Source organism: Bufo bufo, chromosome 2, assembly GCF_905171765.1.
Source record: "Bufo bufo chromosome 2, aBufBuf1.1, whole genome shotgun sequence".
NCBI classification, from domain to species: domain Eukaryota; kingdom Metazoa; phylum Chordata; class Amphibia; order Anura; family Bufonidae; genus Bufo; species Bufo bufo.
Window position 1 is genome coordinate 39,465,761 of NC_053390.1, and position 23,392 is coordinate 39,489,152.

The 23,392-nt window shown below is 50.9% G+C and overlaps 1 protein-coding gene across 3 annotated transcripts in view; it reads left to right on the forward strand.

Moving 5' to 3' along the window:
• Nucleotides 1-23,392, forward strand: part of NUP155 (nucleoporin 155) — a 71,854-nt gene that overhangs the window by 38,884 nt on the left and 9,578 nt on the right. For 2 of the 3 annotated variants that reach the window (XM_040420957.1, XM_040420959.1), the window contains exons 17-32: nt 7,059-7,121; nt 7,203-7,347; nt 7,427-7,493; nt 8,965-9,080; nt 9,970-10,076; nt 10,424-10,557; nt 11,545-11,736; nt 11,870-12,008; nt 12,154-12,289; nt 13,401-13,554; nt 14,233-14,337; nt 14,427-14,581; nt 14,903-15,029; nt 15,925-16,038; nt 16,186-16,306; nt 17,762-17,872. In XM_040420957.1, the coding sequence (XP_040276891.1) occupies nt 7,059-7,121; nt 7,203-7,347; nt 7,427-7,493; nt 8,965-9,080; nt 9,970-10,076; nt 10,424-10,557; nt 11,545-11,736; nt 11,870-12,008; nt 12,154-12,289; nt 13,401-13,554; nt 14,233-14,337; nt 14,427-14,581; nt 14,903-15,029; nt 15,925-16,038; nt 16,186-16,306; nt 17,762-17,872 (1,986 nt within the window). The remainder of the gene's footprint in view (nt 1-7,058; nt 7,122-7,202; nt 7,348-7,426; nt 7,494-8,964; nt 9,081-9,969; nt 10,077-10,423; nt 10,558-11,544; nt 11,737-11,869; nt 12,009-12,153; nt 12,290-13,400; nt 13,555-14,232; nt 14,338-14,426; nt 14,582-14,902; nt 15,030-15,924; nt 16,039-16,185; nt 16,307-17,761; nt 17,873-23,392) is intronic. The other variant, XM_040420958.1, reaches the window with a different exon arrangement.

The window sequence follows — 23,392 nt, forward strand, 5'->3', positions numbered from 1 at the left end:
GCGACCCCGCTGGATGGATTGAGGGTGAAGACAGCGTATGGTGAGACAGGCTGCTCCAGCCTCCCCTTCCTCCCTCCCACCGCTGCTACAGGCCTCCTGGGCTCCCATGGCCACTGTTACTACATGGCCACTGCTACATCGTGCGCCCACCCCTCCCCCCCCCCCCCCCGATATCGGACCGTTACCGGGCAGGGGAGTTTATCTGGGCAAGTCCTTGGCAGGGACGCTGCCTTCTGCCACATCCAGGCGCGGAGGGGGCCGCTTTCTTGGCGTGAACGGCGCCATTTCAGGCCGGCACTTCATCATCCTTGGGGGTTAAGATCATTTTGCCGCGCGCGCGCGGCTCTGCTTCAGAGCGGCAGGGAGGGGGCGGAGCTTCCTACATGCGCTCCGCTACTTCCGGGTTCATCGCACAGTGCTGCGTGGAATCCTCTCTGCAGTGCGATCCGAAGCCGGTGCTGCTGCCTCTCCTCCACAGCCTCCTCAGTCTGTTCCCCTTACCGCTGCCGCTTGCATCATCCGGGTCTGGTAGGACTTTTAACCCCCTCCGTGCCACAGTACTGTCGCTTGGGTGTTATCCCCGTTTCTTTCCTTGGGGTCTCCCACTTTAAGTGCAACATCTTTGTTCCACCATGTCAGACCCTTCTGCAGCCGCCAAGCCTTGGTACCATGCCTGTACTGCTTGTAGGGAACCCTTTCCCCGGGGGCAGTCTGATCCGCACTGTACTGCATGTCGGGCTCCACCGCAGCCTCAGTCGCCCGCTGTGTCGCTCCCTGCTGCCTCTGACCCGCCTGACTGGGCTAGATCCCTGTCCCAGGCCGTGGAAAGCCTCACTCATGTCGTGGGCCGCCTAATAGACAGGCCGCCTACCCCGCAGGACGCCACTCTTACTGTCGCGCCCTCCGGGTCCACCGCTTCTGCCGCTGCAGCGGGTTCACTCTCCTTTAGTGACCCCTCCCGAGCTAGGCACTCTCAGAAGCGTATTAGAGTAGAGCGAGCCTCCTCCTCGGATGCCTCCCTCTCCCCGCCACGCGTGCGCACCCAGACGAGCCTCTCCTCTCCAAAGGATTCGCTCTCTGAAGGTGAATTGGCGGTTTCAGATTTGGAAATGGACTCGGCCCTGCCGTCCAAGCTAGCCTCAGCGATGGGTCAACTCATCTCTGATATTCGTGACACCTTTAAGGTGCAGGATGATCCCCCTAGCTCGGACGCAGCTAGCGTCTCATTTATCAGACCCAGGCAGGTCTCAAAAGTCTTCCCAATCCACTCTGATTTCTCCTCTGTGGTGTCTAAGGCTTGGGCTCGACCGGACGCCCGTTTTGTCAACCCCAAGAAGCTGGACATTTGCTATCCTTTTCCAGCAGATGTCGTGGCCACATGGTCTTCCCCACCCAAGGTGGACCCCCCTGTGGCCCGGCTGTCGAAGAACACGGCCATCCCTGTTCCCGACGGGTCCTCTCTTCAGTCAGCGGAGGACCGTCGCATGGAGACCCTTTCTAAGGGCATTTTTGCTGCCTCCGGTTCTGCTCTCAGACCGGTTTTTGCCTCTGCTTGGGCAGGGAAAGCAATCTCTGCTTGGGGTGCGCAGCTGGAACAGGAGTTGGACTCGGACGTCCCTATCCAGGACCTGCGTTCCTTGGCCCAGCTTATTGTTCGGGCCGGGAATTTTGTTTGTGAGGCCTCCCTTGATGCGGGAGCCCTTATTGCACGCTCCTCCGCCCTGGCAGTTTCCGTCAGGAGGGAGCTCTGGCTGAAGGTTTGGAAAGCGGACGCTGCCTCCAAACGTTCCTTGGCGGGGCTACCGTTTGCGGGTTCCCGCCTTTTCGGGGTCCGCCTAGACGAACTTATTTCGGAGGCCACGGGTGGTAAAAGCACCCATCTTCCTCAACCCCAAGCCAGGGGCGCCCCCCGCGGACGCCCTGGTGCGTCTCGTTTTCGGTCCTCCCGCAGGGCCTCTGGGGCTCCCACCACAGCTGCCGCTTCGGCTCCTCCCCAGGATAAGCATAGGAAGCCGTTTTTTTCGGGCGCAGCCCTCCTGGCGCAAGCCGCAGGCTGCCCGCACACCCGCAGCAAAGCAATCCTCTGCCTGAAGGCGCGCCCCCACCCACCCGGGTGGGGGGCCGGCTCCTCCTTTTCAGGGACGTCTGGTTGGCTCACGTCTCCGACGCCTGGGCCCTCGAAATTGTGTGCTCCGGATACAAAATCGAATTTGCATCCTTCCCTCCAGATCGGTTCTTTCGCTCCCGCCTGCCACGGGACCCGAAACGCGCGGTTGCGTTCTCCGCGGCCGTTCAAGCCTTACTGGACAGGGGGGTGATTACCCCCGTTCCTCTAGAGGAAAGGTTCCAAGGGTTCTACTCGAACCTCTTTGTAGTTCCCAAGAAGGGAGGTTCCATGCGGCCCATTTTGGACCTCAAAAAGCTCAACCGTTTTCTCCTCCTTCGACGGTTTCGGATGGAGTCCCTCCGTTCCGCGGTGGCTTCCCTGGAGCAGGGAGATTTCATGTCTTCCATCGATATACAGGATGCCTACCTCCATGTTCCGGTAGCCCGGTGTCACCATCGCTTCCTCCGGTTCGCCGTGGGGGACCTCCACTTCCAGTTTGTCGCCCTTCCCTTTGGGCTGGCAACAGCCCCCCGGGTGTTCACCAAGGTCCTGGCCCCGGTTTTGGCCTTACTCCGTTCCAGGGGTGTTTTTCTGCTACCGTACTTGGACGATATCCTCATCAAGGCTCCGTCCCTTTCTCAAGCGGTTGCCAGCGTGGATCTCACTCTAGAGACTCTGACGAGGTTCGGTTGGGTCATCAACTTCCCCAAGTCCTCCCTTCCCCCCTCCAGACAACTGGTCTTCCTGGGAATGCTTTTAGACACGGGAGCGGCGGAAGTACGTCTTCCCTCGGAAAAACGTCTGATCCTCCGTGGGGCGGTTCGGGGTCTCCTTCTCCACCGTCGACCGTCCTTCCGCTTCTGCATGCGGGTCTTGGGGCAGATGGTTGCCTGCTTCGAGGCGATCCCGTTTGCGCAGTTTCACTCCCGCCCTCTCCAACGGGCGATCCTCTCCTCCTGGGACAAATCGCCGCAGTCTCTGGATCATCCCTTCCATCTATCGCCTCCGGTGAGGTCATCTCTCCGCTGGTGGTTACAGTCCCCTCTTCTGGGCAGGTCTTTTCTGCCACTCAACTGGTTGGTGGTTACAACCGATGCCAGTCTCTTGGGCTGGGGAGGCGTGTTTCCTCCCCGATCCGTCCAGGGCATTTGGTCTCCATTGGAGTCCAAACTCTCGATCAATGTCCTGGAGCTGAGAGCGGCCCTTTTGTCTCTACGACACTGGACTCATCTGTTGAAGGGTCATCCAGTTCGTGTACAATCGGACAACGCCACGGCTGTGGCGTACATAAACCACCAGGGGGGCACTCGCAGCGCTGCTGCAATGAGGGAGGTCTCCAGCATTCTCCGTTGGGCGGAAGCCCACGTCCCGGCCCTATCGGCAATTTTTATTCCAGGGGTGGACAATTGGGCGGCGGACTTCCTCAGTCGCACCACTGTCGACCCCGGCGAGTGGTCTCTTCACCCGGAGGTATTCGAGGCCATTTGCCTTCGTTGGGGCATACCGGACGTGGACCTCATGGCCTCCAAGTTCAATCACAAGGTCCCCGCCTATCTGTCCAGGGCCAGGGATCCGGGAGCTTGCGGAGCCGACGCCCTCGTTCTTCCTTGGCGAGGCTTCGCGCGTCCATACATATTCCCTCCCATCCCACTCCTGCCCAAGGTCCTTCGGAAGATCGCGGCGGAAGGCGTCTCGGTGATTCTGGTCGCTCCGGACTGGCCCCGCCGGTCTTGGTATGCCGACCTCATGCTGCTCCTGGCAGACGCGCCCTGGCCGCTGCCCGCCAGGGAAGATCTTCTCTCTCAGGGACCGATCTTCCACCCGCGTTTAAGGTCCCTACGTTTGACGGCGTGGTTGTTGAGACCACCGTCCTGACACGTAGGGGTTTTTCTGCGGACGTCGTCCGCACCATGATCCGCGCCCGTAAGCCGTCCTCTTCTAGGATCTATTATAGGACCTGGAGGACCTATTTGGGGTTCTGTGCCGATCTAGGGATTCCTCCGCTCCGCTTTTCTCTCCCCACCGTTTTGTCCTTCCTGCAGAGCGGACTTGCCCAAGGTCTGGGTCTTAGTTCTTTGAAGGGTCAGGTGTCTGCGCTGTCCATTTTGTTTCAGCGCCCACTGGCCCCCCTTGGTCCTGTCAAGACCTTCCTTCAGGGCGTGGCTCACGCGGTTCCCCCGTACCGGCCTCCGGTACCGCCCTGGGACCTGAACCTGGTTCTCTCAGCGCTCCAGGCTTCTCCTTTCGAGCCTCTGCGGACGGTTTCCTTGCGACTTCTGTCCTGCAAGGTTATTTTCCTTGTAGCCGTCACCTCTCTTCGGAGGGTGTCCGAATTGGCTGCACTCTCCTGTCTGGAACCTTTCCTAGTGTTCCACCAGGACAAGGTAGTTCTTCGTCCGGTCCCTTCCTTCCTTCCTAAGGTGGTCTCCGCCTTTCATCTGAACGAGGACATCGTTCTCCCCTCTTTGTGTCCTTCCCCTTCCCACCCTAGGGAGAGGGAACTTCATCGCCTGGACGTTGTCAGGGCGCTCAAGGCTTACCTGGAGGTAACCAGCTCTTTCAGGCGTACTGACTCGCTCTTTGTGGTTCCGGAGGGGTCGCGCAGAGGGTTGGCGGCATCCAAAGTTGCTATCGCCCGTTTTGTCAAGATGGCTGTTGCTGAGGCTTATCTCGCCAAGGGCAAGGTTCCGCCCCTCGGTGTTACCGCTCATTCCACTAGAGCGGTCGGGGCTTCCTGGGCTCAGAGAAATCGGGCTTCTACGGAGCAGATTTGCAAGGCGGCCACTTGGTCCTCCTTGCACACCTTCACCAAGTTCTACAGGGTGCATACTCATGCGTCGGCTGACGCTGCTTTAGGCCGTCTGGTGTTGCAGGCGGCAGTTGATTGATGCCTCCGGTGTTGGTCTAGTTTGTTCTGGTCCCTCCCTTCTGGGACTGCTCTGGAACGTCCCATGGTTTCCTGTGTCCCCCAAGGAATATGGGCGAGAAAAGGAGACTTTTGTATTACTTACCAGTAAAGTCTCTTTCTCGCTCTTCCTTGGGGGACACAGCACCCGCCCTTCATTTGGGTTTACAGTTGTGGTTCCGGCTTGGTTGCCCCCGTTGGGGCTTGACGGTTCTTTTTCCGGTTGGTGGTTATCTTTCACTACTTGGACACGCAACTGGCAGTCTCTTCTCCAGGCTGAAGGGTATAGCTGATGGAGGAGGGGCTTACAGCTTTCACTTAGTGTCACGCCTCCTAGGGAGCAGAGCTATACCCATGGTTTCCTGTGTCCCCCAAGGAAGAGCGAGAAAGAGACTTTACTGGTAAGTAATACAAAAGTCTCCTTTTTAGTTAAAAAAAATAATTACAATGCAATAATAATTAAAAAAAGTTGCCCCCAAAGGTGTGTCGATTCGCTCTGGTAGTTGGGATAAGCGGGTGCGGTACAGAGGCAAAGTACAAGTTCGTAATTCAAATGTCCGTGTTTATTCACAGATAAGGTCAAACAAAAAAACACTCTTTGCAGGGTTGGTGGTTGTTCACACCAAGTGGAAAGTTCGTGCATAACAAAAAACGTCACCTTGTCGGCGGTTCTGCCTCCAGCAGTCCAAATGCAGGCTTGAGGTGGCCTGCGCTCCGAATGCACAGGTCTAAGCTTTTCAGCCCAGCACAAGGCTCAGTTCCCACATCAGCAATTTGCCAGAGCTCCTCTGTCAGAGATAGGTAATCACTCCCAGCTGACATTGTCGGCTGTGTTTTTTGTAGGCCAGTTAAGACAGGCCTGGAACGTGGGGAGTAATCACCCACCCAGCACTTTCACTACTCCCAGTAAGAGCCGTCCCGGATCAGCTATACAGTCATACTAAAATAGCAAAGTGTCAATCGGCATTAGCTGCCCCATGACACCTGAAAATACCGGCTCTTACTTTACCGAGGCCAGGAACCTCGGTGACACATACCTTCCGTCAACAACTGACCCTTGCGCCTTCCTACAGTGTACATGGCCTTTAAGGACCTATACGGCACAGAGCACCTTGAAAATTTGCATTTGGGGAACTGCAGTGTTGTTAAGATCACTGGGGTGTACCATAACATTACGATTAGCAGGAATCTAATATGAGACCCCTTCCAATCCAGAGAACATAGGTAGAGGGGATCAAAGGGATTGCAGCAGATCTCCATTTACCGACCCGCCTAAATGGATATTCCCATCTAGAGATTTTATGGCATATCCACAGGAATCGAGAGGTGGCCCTCCATTTACTTCTATGGGAGTTCCATTTTCATTATTCTAGCGATATGCCATCCAAGACCCAGATGAAACAACCCCTTAACACCTTACCAGACATCCCCTTTAAAGGGTAACTGTCATGTTTTCATCAAAAAATCTTTTTTAGCATATGTTCCTGCTGCAGCAGCATTATGCATAAAGCAATCTCTAGTTTCTTCACATACCACTGTTTTCCTTGAGTTTTTCCCTTAGTTACGGCTGTTTAAACATTTACACTATGAGGACCTTCTCAAGATGGCTCCTCTGCCAGTTCTCTGAGGCCAAAACTGCTTTCCCTCACTTCACGAACACACTTGCTGTAGCCAGCAGCTCCCTGCCAGCCAATCAGATTGGATTACTGAGAGACACGCCTCCTAGCTCTGAAGCCTAATGCAGGCATGCAGTGTAAAGGACCGCCCCTCTGTCTTCTGTTTATACTAAAAGGAAGACAGACAAGCCCTAGCAACGGTCTTTTAAGGGAGCAGTGGAAAGGGACAGAGGACATTAATGAAAGCTGTTATTATAAGGGAATTACAGATCTTTTGGCAATCATTGACAGACTAACTCAGGTATACATGCCTAGCTTTAATAAACTAGCAAATAAAAATAAATGTCAACGCTGCAGTTTCCTGCCCAGCCGAACAGGTTTCTAGGAGCATCAGCATTGCCTAACCGTGGATTTATCCTTTGTGATTCAGGGTCACCCATGCCTTTGAGCAGTCCAGTGGCAATGCCGAGCTTCCTGGCTACACCTGCCCAAGGTATGTTCCTATATATGTCTGTTACCATTGATTCTTGTCATTTATGTTGGAGCGTGCTTAAAACTCTTATCTTTATTTCAGGTGTCTACCCACCAAATGTATCTACGCCGATGTATTCTGCTGCAACCCCAGCCCATCAGTCCGCTGCCCCTCTGTCGGGCGTAGCAGACGTTTTCTTTTCTGGGAAACACAACGGCATTTGCATCTATTTTACCCGCATTGTCAAGTAAGGCTCTAAATTATTAAAGAAAAATGAAAAGTTCTGCGTTTTATTTTCCTTCTGAATCCATCCTCTTGTTTTGTAGTAATATCTGGGATGGAAGCATGATTGTGGAAAGAAACTTCAAGATCGAAAACCGAGACGTCACAGCGGTAAGTCATTAGTATTCAATATCTGCATTTGTTCATTCTTTGGAAACTTCTCGACAAGTTGAGAGGTGGTTTACCAAGCACTCAGATCTAGGGCATAGTTATTAAGACTGGCATTTCCTACACCAGTCTTAGTCTTAAAGGCCTTTGGAATCAAATGCGCCAAATTTAAGAGGGTCAGGTTTTCCTGGGCTTTAATCTTGATTGCCTATCCTCAGAATAGGTAATGAATATCAGTTTGTGGGGGTCCAGCACCCAGCAACCGATCAGTTGTTTTGGGCAGGCCCTGAAACCTACACAGTGGACGGAGCCTTCTGCATATTGCTATGTTCACTGTATAGTTCCCAGAGGCTGCCTGAAAATGCTGATCAATGGGGGTACTGGGTGTCGGCCCCCCACCAAGCTGATATTGATGATTTACACTGAGGATAGGCAATCAGTATCCCTTTTAATATATTTGGTGTATCTCCTGATCGTCCATGCTTGAGAAAATGAAATCTGTGCCAGCTATGACTTAGTGTAGACTTACCTTACCTTAAATTTGCTGAGTAATGAAGCTAATGAGTTACACAGCGAGGTTTTTTTACTCAGTTGCCCTTTTTAGGCCTCTTTCCCACGAGCGAAACGGATTGTGTCGGGGAAAAACTAATGGTTTTGCATACAAGTTCAATCGGTTTTGTCTGCGATTGCGTTCAGTGTGTGCATTTTTATTTTTATTTTTTTTGTTCGGGTTGTATGCGAATTGAATGTGTTTTTCCACACATCTCCGAGCAACCATCAGTGAAAAGCGCATTGCATCTGTATGCCTTCTGTTTTTCACACAAGCCCCATTTACTTCTGTGGAACCAGAGCTGTGTGAAAAACGCACAATGTAGAATATGCTGCAATATTTTAATATATTTTTTTTTTTTTGTCCCTGAACGCCAAAATGATGCAAGAATAACGTCGTCTGCACAGACCCTTTGAAATGAATGGGTCGGGATGCAGTCCAAATGCTCTGCGTTTGCAGATAATTCGCTCGTGTGAAATTGTTCCGTAATGGTCTGTCTGGCTGTTTTTACTTTTATAAGGCTTCATGCACACGAACGTATTTAGTTCCGTGTGTTTTTTTTTTTCCTTTTGCGGATTGGTTTCGGGCCCATTCATTTCAAAGGGTCCGCAAAAAATGCTGACGGCACACCGTGTGCTATCCGCATCTGTATGACCATTCTGTAGCCCCGCAAAAAAGAGAGAACATGTCCGTTTTGCAGACAAGGATAGGCATTGTTACAATGGATCCGCCCAAAAAAATGGATGCCGACACATACGGTCCCGTGCATGTAACTTAAGAGAATAATGTCACTTTTTTTTTTACCTATGTGTGAAAATATCCCTGCCAGGGAGCAGCATGCACATTATAAAACTTCTCCATGCTATACGAAGACAATGAAATATATAAAGGACCATTGATGTCTTAATATTCTGTGCTCTTCAGATTGACAGCAGCTTCTCCCCCCACATCCTGCAGTCGGTTTTAGAGGAGCTGAAAGGGTTACTGGAATTTATGGACAGAAACTCGCAGTTCGCTGCTGGCTCCATGGGAAATCCAAGGTAAGGTGTAGTGGCCTCAGAAATGCTAGAATAATCGTGTGTAATAAAAACATGGTCCATGGTTGTAAAGGCTTTAAAGGGGTTGTCTGGGAGCAGATCCCTCCCCTCGGACAACCCCTTTAAAGTGTTTCTGAGCTAGTTGTAGACCTTCAGTTCTTGCAGTCGTCTCCTTCTGTCAATCGTCGGCCTTGCTTCCCTCAGTGGAGGTTAACAGAAGCAATGTCCATCAGAATTGTCCACATGGGCTTTGTAAAGGACTGAGCACGCGGCTTACAGCACCTCCAGACCCCAGTCCTTTTTCCGTGCCTGCTGGTCTAACTCCCTTTGCACATCTTTATAGAATAACTGGTTCAAGTCTAGTGTATTTGGGGCCATCAGGATTAAAGGGGTTATCCAACCCCTAAAACATAAGCGTGGGCCCCTTACAGAGGTTGCACTTATCTTGCTGCCCAGCACCCATGTCGCTTCTGAAGCCTGCACGGCCGCTGCTGCATCTCTTCTTCATGTGGATGAAAACATCCGTCGTCGGGGTGGGGCAGCGGTCGGCAGCCAATGGGGCGAGCTTCCCCTTTAAACACGGGGGCCAGAACTTACAGTAATGATTGATGGGGTGGCGGGGTATTATTTGTGTGGGGTTTTTTCTGAGCCTGTTCCTCAAAGTTCAGAGAAGATCCTTGGGGTATTTTATAATCTTACACTATCGCTTCTCTGTGTGACTGGAGCTTCATGATCATTTTTGGGTACCGAAAGATTGTGGATTACTGCAACCATCTCACTACCTCAATGTATTCTTATAGGGGAATACAGTCAGTGACGTAAGAATACTTGCAGTTTTTGCACTCTCTCCACCTTCCTCTAATGTGACAAAAAAATTTAATTAACTTGTTTGCAGTTTTGGAACACCAGTCAATATCCATCAGCGTTTGGGCAGCATTGGACGCCATGAAATGGGAAGTTCTCAACAAGTCCAGCAAGAACTGCAGAGGAAGTACCACAGTAAGTCCAAATCCGTAAGCAATTACACCAGTAATTATCATTTGGGGATTTTTCTTTGGATGCACTGACTGATTTGCACGTAAGCAGATGCTGAGTCAGTTGTTTGATGGGACCCTAACATCCTTATATGATATATATATATATATATGTAATGGCTAACCTTCAGCACTCTTGCTTGGCTGTTCTCAGAACTCCACAGAAATGAATAGAGCATGCTGGGAGTTGCAGTTTCACCACAGCTGGAGTGCCGGAGGTTAGCCATCACGGCTCTATATGCTCCACGTAATGCAGCATGCAGGGCAGCCGCTTCTTGACTGTAACCAAGTCTTCTTCTTTCTGTATTTCAGCTGAAGCCCAGCTCATGGAGAAGACCTCTCTTCAAGGGATCCACATCTTGGTCAGAAAGACATGTCAAGCCTTAGCGCTGTGGAAGCTGCTCTGTGAGCACCAGTTTCACCACATCGTGTCTGATCTGCAGAAGGTTGGTTCTTCTTTCTAAGAACGTAGGTTCATCTTTTACACAAGATCAGCTCAATATACAGGACAGGTTATGAGGTTGTCTGTGTATTTAGCTGCTGCTGTGTCCGATTGTGTGAGCAATTGTGACCCAAGTGACCATATGACTGATGGGCGACTGGTGAGCTATGCTGTCCTGTCCCACGCTTGTCCTCCCCACACGGGATACAGAGAGGCAGTGCGAACCCTGTTTCGCCCTTAAAAGAAAAAAGCAATGTCTGGATTGGGTAGAATGCAGTAATCTTGTTTAAACGCTATAGATTACATTATACTGGGTTGGATCGATGAGAGATGGAACTTGAATCTGTGGATTGCCCCATACTTGTAGAGAAATATAGGATATGATCTGATGGCTAAGATAGGATGTCGGGTTGGCCGTCTCGCCGCACAATGCAATATAAGGCAGTGTTGTACAACATTAGACAATACAATGCACTTTTTGTTGTGGGTGGGGGTGGGGGGTATTGAAAATGGGGGGGGGGGGAATAATGTCAAGCATGCGGCGTAATGAAGACCAAAACAAATAGATATTGTAATATTGATGCACTTTATTGTGTAAACAAATGTTACTTGCTGAATGTCATTTTGCTGCAATTTGCTCGACAATAAAAAAATACACTGATTCAAAAAAAAGCAATAAAAAATAACAAAAAGGGGGAGAAGGGTCCTGCACAGCAAGGAGGTCTGCCTACTGCAGACACAGCAAAAACTGATCAGCTGAGTATCTGCACGAGGGGTACAGCAGGTGTGTCGACTTCTAGTGGCAGCAGCTATACCCACGGTCTTGTGTGTGTGTGTGTCCCCCAATGACACAAGCAAGAGTCTATTTTACTTTAGACTTGGGTATATGGCCACGTTAACTCTCTTTGCAGCAGATTTGCAACGTTCTTTTCATTATGTGAAGTTGTTATCCCGTATTCACACTTGTGCATTCCTTTGCTTGCATTACCAGGAGCTGCAGGAGCAGCTGAAAATGACCACCTTCAAAGATTTAGTGACCCGAGACAAGGAGTTGACTGGAGCCCTGGTCGCATCATTGATCAGTCATTATATCCGTGATAACGCGTCGGTGGATGGAATCAGTTCTCGCCTGCAAGAAGTCTGCCCGCTCTTCTACAGCCCTGATGACGCCATATGCTCAAAGGTGCAAATTGTTCCTGAACTACAGCACCCAAATATTTTTTTTTATTAATGAAAATGTGGTTGCCCAATTGTATACTTTAAGTTTAAGCTGAATTCACCAGATCGCTAACATTTTTGTTTTTTTTATATTTTAGGCCAATGAGCTTCTGCAGAGATCCCGTCAGGCACAGAGCAAATTCGATAAAGAGTTAATGCTCAGAGAGTCTCTGCGGGAGTACCAGAAAATAAGCCAGCAAGTTGATCTGGCCAATGTTTGTGGACAGTACAGACAAGGTATAGCCTTCACCGACTGCTGGGGGGTTGTCCTGTTCCCAGGCCCTTAGGAATTGTATTAGTGCTCAATCTTTGTAATGCACTCTTCATGGCATTGCCTTCCCTTGAGGATCTCACTTTGTGTATAATGTTTTTATGTCTTCAGTGCGGTTTTACGAGGGTGTAGTAGAATTGTCTTTGACTGCTGCCGAGAAGAAGGACCCTAAAGGGCTAGGACTGCATTTTCACAAGAATGGTGAGCCAGAAGAGGACACTGCCGGCTTACAGGCATTTCAGGAGAGGTATGTCACTTGTATTATTAAGGGCCCTTTCACACGAGCGCATGTCGTGCGGGAAATCCGCTGCGTGAAAGAGAGCCAAGCCCCGTTCCGGACAGCAGAGACACGGAGCATTAACATGATTGATGATGCTCCGTGCCTCTCTGTGATAGTTTTACTACAAAATCGCAGTGAGATAAAGTTGTCACCGTGATTTTGTAGTAAAAATGATCAATCATGTTACTGCTCCGTGTCTCTGCTGTCCGGAACGGGGCTTGGCTCTCTTTTTACGCAGCGTATTACCCACACTGCATCCGCTCGTGTGAAAGAGCCCTAAATATTAATTTTACCTGTGGAGAATCCCATACTTGCCTGCACTATGTCTACCTTCCTCTTTACACTGGAACGGGTCATGTACACTGATGCAGCGAATGACTAGCCTCAGGGATGACGTGTTCCTAAGTGGCACGTGTCATATTGGAGGAACCTCTGATTTCTGCTGTTTAACCCTTTGAATACCTCGATAAGAACTGATTGCCACATTTAGGGCTCATGAACGCGTGCGCCCATGCTGCGGACCGCAAATGGCTGTCTATCTGCAGGATTCAGTCCGCACCACTGCTGATGGATGGCAGGGTGGTTATAACCATGGGTACGAGCAGTGTATAATGTGATGGAAAAATGAATCAAGCCAGCAAAGAAGACAATATGGACAATCGCAATACATTATTAAGCGCCTCTACACGACAACCCCTTGTAAATATAAGCCCCAAGACATAATATAGATGTATAAACTTATTTGGCATCATCACATCCATAACTACCTGTAAAGTAAATTTATAGCATCATTGATGATCAGTGTACGGTTAAATAAGTAATAGTAAAAGCTGCAACAGAATCATTTTTCTTTTGCAAATGGAAAAATTCAGCACTTGTACCAAAGAAATGGCACCTACATAAAGTACAACCCGTCCTGCAAAAAACAAAGCCTCTTACAGCTTTGCGGAAAAAGTAGGAATAATATTACTGCTTGAATGCAAATGGAAAAATCTAAAGTGTGCCAGTCCTCAAGGTGTTAACATGATATATGAGATGATGACTTTTTTTTTTCTTTTTTTTGTTGTTCTTTTGACAGGTTAAACTGCTACAAATGTATCACGGATACTCTTCAAGAGCTGGTCAACCAAAGCAAAGCGGCCCCTCAGTCTCCAAGTGTGCCCAAGAAGCCCGGTCCTCCCATGTTGTCCTCTGACCCCAACATGCTTAGTAATGAAGAAGCCGGACTTCACGTATGTGGATAGTTTCCATGACATATCCCATTATATTGAGCCCGTAAAAAAAAAAAAAAAATCCATCTTCAGGAGGGCCTGTCGTAGAGGTGCACACTACAATAACCATGCAGTGTGTACCACTGTCCAGGGCTTTTTAAAGACCATTTTGTTTGTGTCCTGTATGTTGATCACAGGAGCCCCTGTATTTGGCACTGCTTAATTGTGCATTCACAGTGGCAGATATGACGGCTCCTTTACAGTGGCAACACTAGTTCCTTACTTGAAACAAGCAGCAGCTTTTCTATCTGTGCACCCACTACTTTTTTTGCAACAAAAAAAAAAAAAATCACTCCGCTTCACTACCTGCTGACTTCTTTTTCCATCTTTTCCCCACACTGTGCATTTGGTAACCGAAGACACTTCCTGCTGCCCTTGTATTAACTAGCGCTGCCAATCCAAGAGCTAGACAAGCAAGAAATGTCCTGGACTACCAATGCACAGTGTGTATCTGGTAGTCCGGGAAGCGATGTGGCCATCTTGGATAGATCTGCAGCTGAAAATATAAAAACGATGGCACCATGTGTTCTGTTCGTTTCCCAGTTAATGTATTTTTGTTTTTGGTTTTTTTCTTGAACCAGAGGTTCAGTTTAGGTAAGACCTATGTACAGTCAGTGGTTATATAATTTTATTCCCTAGTTTGAACAGATGCTGAAACTGTCTCAGCGTTCTTCTGATGAACTCTTCAATATAGCGTTGTTCAACTGGCTCATACAAGCGGATCTCACGGACAAGCTGCTAGAGGTGAGGAGATGATACTAGACACAGTGTATGCTCCTCGAAATACCCCATACTGTTTACCGTCTCCTAACCGCAATCTGCTATATTCCCAGCTAAACTCTCCTTTTCTGGAGCCTCACCTTGTGCGCATGTCTAAGATTGATCAGAACAAAGTGCGTAGCATGGATTTACTGTGGAGATACTATGAGAAGAACAGGAATTTCAGCTGTGCTGCAAAAGTGGTGGCTGAGCTGGCAGACATGGACAGGTAGGGGGGACATCTCCGTTCCACAGGCTCAAAAGGAAGCTCTGCTTTTTAGTCATTACATGTGGAAAGTGCAAAACATCACAAGTTTACAGATATATATATCTCTCTCAAAGGTTATATAAATATATAGACGCACACCGCAATACATTAATAACACTATAAAACCTGACTACGCTAACACAACACAATCTACTATTCCACCCCACAATCTATCTAGACATACACTTACACACACTATTAGCAGCACCCTCCCTCCCTTCTCTTGTGTATCGTCCAAAGATGTGCAGTCCGATTTTACTTTTCTGTATTTTGTTCTTGCAGCACGGATATATCTCTGAAACAGAGGATTGAGTATTTATCCATAGCCATCCTAAGTGCAAAAAGTTCCTCTGGCGTGTCCACACTCTCTGACGGGGAATTCTTGCATGAATTAGAAGAGAAAATGGAGGTATGCTGCTTGATACGGATACACCTATAGGAGGTTGCGGATTCTCCCTTGTGAAGGGTGACTAGTTAGAAGATGACTTTTAGGCTAAATGCACACAATCAGGATCGCGTGCGGTCAGCTACATTGTATTATATGGAGAATTTGAAATTCTCATGCACACAATGCGGATTTTGAAAATCCGCAGGATGTCAATTTATTTTTCCTAACCAGATTTTCTCTATTCACTTCAATGGGGAGAATAAAATCTGCATGTAAATCCGCCCCCATTAATGCGGATTGACTGCACGGATCTCCCTTCAAACAGCTGCGGATTTCCGTCTGCACATAAATCCTGAACGTGTGCGTTTACCGCTAATTAGACCGTTAATCTTTTATGAAGCCTGTGCTTACCGGGTCTATCCTCCCTTACAACCATTTTATGTCTCCAGTGCTTCTGAAAGAAAAATAAAGCAACTTTGCAAATGGTTTTGTTTTAAAAAAAAAAAATATTAATTTTGGGTCTACAACTTCTATGCAAAACTATGTGTGTCTCCATGGTTACAGTCTACAAACAAACCCTCAGTAGTCTGACCCTGCAGTAATATTACCCGCCATCTACTCTGCCACTTGTTTACCTACCAAATACAGGTCAGAATAAAACAGGGGACAGACAGGAGGGCGAGTGACTGCATTGGAGAAACAAAATGGTTGCAAAGGTGGTCATGGGCCTGGACTTTGTGGGTGGTTCATTTTATCATCTGGTGAGAACAGTCTCTGGTTCTGTTTAATAGACCTACACAAACACCTTTTTATGTTTAGTGTTATTTTTTGCATAGTGGCCGGAACTTTTTTTTTTTCTTCTTTTTTTTTCCTTTCATGTACACTTTGTTTATAGACTTCATCTGTCCGTCCTTAGGTAGCTAGGATCCAGCTACAAATCCAGGGAACATTAATCAGAAGATATTCCAACCAACCGACAACCCAGAATGCCGTGGCACTGCTTGATTCACAGTTAATGGATGCCACAAGGGTACGTTGTATGGCCAGACTATATCTAGGTACAAGGCAGTATGTTATAAACTTGTTCCGATGATACACGAGAACCCACACGATCCCTGTAGGTATAAATTCTGTTTATTACTGCAGATATAAGCCAAGTTGCTGTTCTTATTTCCAGTTATATGGAGATTTTGCGGACCCGTTCAAGCTTTCGGAGTGCAAGCTTGCAATCATTCACTGTGCTGGCCATTCAGACCCCATCTTGGTGCAGAGTCTGTGGGAAGAAATTATAGAAAGAGGTATGTTTTTTTTTTTAAATATATATATTAATGGGTCGTCTCATGAAGACAACCCATGGCCTATATGGACATCATAGAGGAGGGTCACCCATTTGGGACCCCCCCCTCTCTGAACCAGAATGAGGAGCTGCTCTGTAGAACAGGGATGCCCAACCTGTGGCCCTCCAGCTGTTTCAAAACTACAATTCCCAGCATGCCTGGACAGCCTACAGCGATTATGGCATGCTGGGAGTTGAAGTTTTGCAACAGCTGGAGGGCCGCAGTTTGAGCATCCCTGCTGTAGAACTTAAACCATGTTTGTATTATACGGTGGCCGGGCAATACAAAATTTTCGTTGCACCCAGCAAAATCGGCTATTCGCTAAGAGCAAGACCCAAGGCGACTAGCTAATCCCCCTGCAGCTTTATTATGAAAGGGATTGTATGTGATGAGAAACCTATTTAACATTATTATGGTGTGCATATCCACAGGAAATTATAAGTGCATTTGAAAATGCAATCCCCCCAATAACAGAAAAATAATTCTTCATATTCTCACCTTGGATGTTTCATCCCTTCATTGTGTAGAGATTAAATCCTCTGCAAATCCACAGCAAAATCCTCATGTAGCCTATTAGAATTTTGCAACAAAATCGCGGCAGGTTGTGGCGGAATAATTTTGGGCATTTGTGGACACAGATTTCAAAAATATTTTTTTGAGGAAAAACATTGATAGCCTGATCTTAGTATAGGCCAGGGATCAGCAACCTCCCGCTGTTCTGAAACGACAACTCTTAGAATCCTTCTTTTACTTCTTTGGGAGTTACAAGAACAGCTGAGCAAGTGTGCATGCTGGGAGTTGTAGTTTCCCAGCAGCTGGAGTGCCGAAGGATGCTGAACCCTGGTATTACGCCATCAGTACGTGACCACCAGCACCCCCCACCCAATCAGCAGCATAAGGGCTTGTGGTGCTCAATGTTTTTCTGCTGAAAACCCCTTTAAAATAGTGACTAGGCAAATCCATTTAAAACGTCTCCTAAGAGGACCACTCTGGTCACCACTGGAATTCTTTTTAGGCCTCATGCACACGGAAATATCCATTCTCCATCTGTCAGGTTCCACACGGATGGGGGTCACATGCACTGCTGCAGCCACAGACTGGTCTCAGCAGTGACATCCTGTTGGGGGGGGGGGGGAGACTCATCACACTGAGGCCAGTCATTGGCTACAGCAGTGCATGTGACCCAGTCCATGCAGAGTCCAGACTGCTACCAGAAGTCTAGTAAACAGAGCTGGAATGGAGCAGGTGAGGATGGATTTCTCCACAGATGCAGCCGCCTGGGGCGAAAATTTTAAATAAGATAACCCCTTTAAATAGGCAAAAAGTAGAATGCAGGTAAAGTACGTAGTATTTAGGGGTCTGATTGTCCCATTAGGTGTGAGTCTGTATTATAATCTATCTTCATTGTTTCCTCAGAATTAAACGACAGCAGAGGAATGAACGCTGCCGAGCGGATGCAGGTATTAAATCTGAAGCTGACCTCGCTCGGCAAGATCTACGCCAGCACGCCACGTTACTTTCCTCTTGGTAAGAGTGATCTTATCTACCTGAAAGGGGTTGGTTCACTCCCTCTTGGGAGTACTGAGAGCATTCTACGCTCGGGCACACTCAACCGTTCATTTATTACGTTGGCGGCTATTCATTTACGTGGCAGCCATGTGGTACCACATTTTCTCAGTGGCTGCTGTTGCAGGGAAAAGGTCTGGTTTTTGCAGTATAAGCTGGAGCTGAGCAGCTCCAATGTGTCTGGTGAGACAACCCCCTTAAACTGCTTTACCCCAAATTAATACGATAAATCTGGGCTATAGATTCAGGTCACTCTTAGGCCTCTTTCACACGAGCATGACGGATTGGCTCCGGGCAGTGAAACTCGCACCATTTTGCAAGCAAGTTCATTCAGTTTTGGCTACATGCACACGCGTTTTGCAGACAAGAATAGGCAGCTATAATAATGGCTGTCCGTGCTGTTCCGCAAATTGTGGAACGGACGCCATCCATGTTTTGCAGACCGCAAAACACACAACGGTCGTGTGCATGTAGCCTTTGTCTGCGATTGCGTTCAGTTTTTCTCGCCCATATTCCTTGGGGGACACAGGAAACCATGGGTATAGCAGCTCTGCTCCCTAGGAGGCGTGACACTAAGTGAAAAGCTGTAAGCCCCTCCTCCATCAGCTATACCCTTCAGCCTGGAGAAGAGACTGCCAGTTTTTGCTTAGTGTCCAAGGAGGCAAGACACCCCCTGCTTATGCAGGGTTGTTTTCCTATGATTTTTTATTTTTGCGTTATTTGTTGTTTTTAATTCGGTTTTTTCTACTTACAGGGACAACAGAGGCGCATTAGACCCCTCTGTTTCTCCCGGGGTTGAGTTGCGCCAGTGCCGGTAATTCCGCACTGCCGCCTCCCCCACAGAAGACAAGGTGGACCAGGGCAGCCTCGCTCCCCTGCGTCCCGCCAGCTCAGGGTCGCCCGCACGCCAAGTCCCTCCCCCGGCTTCCTGCCACTGCGGTGCCAGGAGCTGAAGGGGCGACCCCGCTGGATGGATTGAGGGTGAAGACAGCGTATGGTGAGACAGGCTGCTCCAGCCTCCCCTTCCTCCCTCCCACCGCTGCTACAGGCCTCCTGGGCTCCCATGGCCACTGTTACTACATGGCCACTGCTACATCGTGCGCCACCCCTCCCCCCCCCGGGCATATATCGGGACCGTTATCGGGCAGGGGAGTTTATCTGGGCAGGTCCTTGGCAGGGACGCTACCTTCAGGGGACGGCTGCAGGAAAAAAGCAAGCCGTCTGCCACATCCAGGCGCGGAGGGGGCCGCTTTCTTGGCGTGAACGGCGCCATTTCAGGCCGGCACTTCATGATCCTTGGGGGTTAAAATCATTTTGCCGCGCGCGCGCGGCTCTGCTTCGGGGCGGCAGAGAGGGGGCGGAGCTTCCTACATGCGCTCCGCTACTTCCGGGTTCATCGCACAGTGCTGCGTGGAATCCTCTCTGCAGTGCGATCCGAAGCCGGTGCTGCTGCCTCTCCTCCACAGCCTCCTCAGTCTGTTCCCCTTACCGCTGCCGCTTGCATCATCCGGGTCTGGTAGGACTTTTAACCCCCTCCGTGCCACAGTACTGTCGCTTGGGTGTTATCCCCGTTTCTTTCCTTGGGGTCTCCCACTTTAAGTGCAACATCTTTGTTCCACCATGTCAGACCCTTCTGCAGCCGCCAAGCCTTGGTACCATGCCTGTACTGCTTGTAGGGAACCTTTTCCCCGGGGGCAGTCTGATCCGCACTGTACTGCATGCCGGGCTCCACCGCAGCCTCAGTCGCCCGCTGTGTCGCTCCCTGCTGCCTCTGACCCGCCTGACTGGGCTAGATCCCTGTCCCAGGCCGTGGAAAGCCTCACTCATGTCGTGGGCCGCCTAATAGACAGGCCGCCTACCCCGCAGGACGCCACTCTTACTGTCGCGCCCTCCGGGTCCACCGCTTCTGCCGCTGCAGCGGGTTCACTCTCTTTTAGTGACCCCTCCCGAGCTAGGCACTCTCAGAAGCGTATTAGAGTAGAGCGAGCCTCCTCCTCGGATGCCTCCCTCTCCCCGCCACGCGTGCGCACCCAGACGAGCCTCTCCTCTCCAAAGGATTCGCTCTCTGAAGGTGAATTGGCGGTTTCAGATTTGGAAATGGACTCGGCCCTGCCGTCCAAGCTAGCCTCAGCGATGGGTCAACTCATCTCTGATATTCGTGACACCTTTAAGGTGCAGGATGATCCCCCTAGCTCGGACGCAGCTAGCGTCTCATTTATCAGACCCAGGCAGGTCTCAAAAGTCTTTCCAATCCACTCTGATTTCTCCTCTGTGGTGTCTAAGGCTTGGGCTCGCCCGGACGCCCGTTTTGTCAACCCCAAGAAGCTGGACATTTGCTATCCTTTTCCAGCAGATGTCGTGGCCACATGGTCTTCCCCACCCAAGGTGGACCCCCCTGTGGCCCGGCTGTCAAAGAACACGGCCATCCCTGTTCCCGACGGGTCCTCTCTTCAGTCAGCGGAGGACCGTCGCATGGAGACCCTTTCTAAGGGCATTTTTGCTGCCTCCGGTTCTGCTCTCAGACCGGTTTTTGCCTCTGCTTGGGCAGGGAAAGCAATTTCTGCTTGGGGTGCGCAGCTGGAACAGGAGTTGGACTCGGACGTCCCTATCCAGGACCTGCGTTCCTTGGCCCAGCTTATTGTTCGGGCCGGGAATTTTGTTTGTGAGGCCTCCCTTGATGCGGGAGCCCTTATTGCACGCTCCTCCGCCCTGGCAGTTTCCGTCAGGAGGGAGCTCTGGCTGAAGGTTTGGAAAGCGGACGCTGCCTCCAAACGTTCCTTGGCGGGGCTACCGTTTGCGGGTTCCCGCCTTTTCGGGGTCCGCCTAGACGAACTTATTTCGGAGGCCACGGGTGGTAAAAGCACCCATCTTCCTCAACCCCAAGCCAGGGGCGCCCCCCGCGGACGCCCTGGTGCGTCTCGTTTTCGGTCCTCCCGCAGGGCCTCTGGGGCTCCCACCACAGCTGCCGCTTCGGCTCCTCCCCAGGACAAACATAGGAAGCCGTTTTTTCGGGCGCAGCCCTCCTGGCGCAAGCCGCAGGCTGCCCGCACACCCGCAGCAAAGCAATCCTCTGCCTGAAGGCGCGCCCCCACCCACCCGGGTGGGGGGCCGGCTCCTCCTTTTCAGGGACGTCTGGTTGGCTCACGTCTCCGACGCCTGGGCCCTCGAAATTGTGTGCTCCGGATACAAAATCGAATTTGCATCCTTCCCTCCAGATCGGTTTTTTCGCTCCCGCCCGCCACGGGACCCGAAACGCGCGGTTGCGTTCTCCGCGGCCGTTCAAGCCTTACTGGACAGGGGGGTGATTACCCCCGTTCCTCTAGAGGAAAGGTTCCAAGGGTTCTACTCGAACCTCTTTGTAGTTCCCAAGAAGGGAGGTTCCATGCGGCCCATTTTGGACCTCAAAAAGCTCAACCGTTTTCTCCTCCTTCGACGGTTTCGGATGGAGTCCCTCCGTTCCGCGGTGGCTTCCCTGGAGCAGGGAGATTTCATGTCTTCCATCGATATACAGGATGCCTACCTCCATGTTCCGGTAGCCCGGTGTCACCATCGCTTCCTCCGATTCGCCGTGGGGGACCTCCACTTCCAGTTTGTCGCCCTTCCCTTTGGGCTGGCAACAGCCCCCCGGGTGTTCACCAAGGTCCTGGCCCCGGTTTTGGCCTTACTCCGTTCCAGGGGTGTTTTTCTGCTACCGTACTTGGACGATATCCTCATCAAGGCTCCGTCCCTTTCTCAAGCGGTTGCCAGCGTGGATCTCACTCTAGAGACTCTGACGACGTTCGGTTGGGTCATCAACTTCCCCAAGTCCTCCCTTCCCCCCTCCAGACAACTGGTCTTCCTGGGAATGCTTTTAGACACGGGAGCGGCGGAAGTACGTCTTCCCTCGGAAAAACGTCTGATCCTCCGTGGGGCGGTTCGGGGTCTCCTTCTCCACCGTCGACCGTCCTTCCGCTTCGGCATGCGGGTCTTGGGGCAGATGGTTGCCTGCTTCGAGGCGATCCCGTTTGCGCAGTTTCACTCCCGCCCTCTCCAACGGGCGATCCTCTCCTCCTGGGACAAATCGCCGCAGTCTCTGGATCATCCCTTCCATCTATCGCCTCCGGTGAGGTCATCTCTCCGCTGGTGGTTACAGTCCCCTCTTCTGGGCAGGTCTTTTCTGCCACTCAACTGGTTGGTGGTTACAACCGATGCCAGTCTCTTGGGCTGGGGAGGCGTGTTTCCTCCCCGATCCGTCCAGGGCATTTGGTCTCCGTTGGAGTCCAAACTCTCGATCAATGTCCTGGAGCTGAGAGCGGCCCTTTTGTCTCTACGACACTGGACTCATCTGTTGAAGGGTCATCCAGTTCGTGTACAATCGGACAACGCCACGGCTGTGGCGTACATAAACCACCAGGGGGGCACTCGCAGCGCTGCTGCAATGAGGGAGGTCTCCAGCATTCTCCGTTGGGCGGAAGCCCACGTCCCGGCCCTATCGGCAATTTTTATTCCAGGGGTGGACAATTGGGCGGCGGACTTCCTCAGTCGCACCACTGTCGACCCCGGCGAGTGGTCTCTTCACCCGGAGGTATTCGAGGCCATTTGCCTTCGTTGGGGCATACCGGACGTGGACCTCATGGCCTCCAAGTTCAATCACAAGGTCCCCGCCTATCTGTCCAGGGCCAGGGATCCGGGAGCTTGCGGAGCCGACGCCCTCGTTCTTCCTTGGCGAGGCTTCGCGCGTCCATACATATTCCCTCCCATCCCACTCCTGCCCAAGGTCCTTCGGAAGATCGCGGCGGAAGGCGTCTCGGTAATTCTGGTCGCTCCGGACTGGCCCCGCCGGTCTTGGTATGCCGACCTCATGCTGCTCCTGGCAGACGCGCCCTAGCCGCTGCCCGCCAGGGAAGATCTTCTCTCTCAGGGACCGATCTTCCACCCGCGTTTAAGGTCCCTACGTTTGACGGCGTGGTTGTTGAGACCACCGTCCTGACACGTAGGGGTTTTTCTGCGGACGTCGTCCGCACCATGATCCGCGCCCGTAAGCCGTCCTCTTCTAGGATCTATTATAGGACCTGGAGGACCTATTTGGGGTTCTGTGCCGATCTGGGGATTCCTCCGCTCCGCTTTTCTCTCCCCACCGTTTTGTCCTTCCTGCAGAGCGGACTTGCCCAAGGTCTGGGTCTTAGTTCTTTGAAGGGTCAGGTGTCTGCGCTGTCCATTTTGTTTCAGCGCCCACTGGCCCCCCTTGGTCCTGTCAAGACCTTCCTTCAGGGCGTGGCTCACGCGGTTCCCCCGTACCGACCTCCGGTACCGCCCTGGGACCTGAACCTGGTTCTCTCAGCGCTCCAGGCTTCTCCTTTCGAGCCTCTGCGGACGGTTTCCTTGCGACTTCTGTCCTGCAAGGTTATTTTCCTTGTAGCCGTCACCTCTCTTCGGAGGGTGTCCGAATTGGCTGCACTCTCCTGTCTGGAACCTTTCCTAGTGTTCCACCAGGACAAGGTA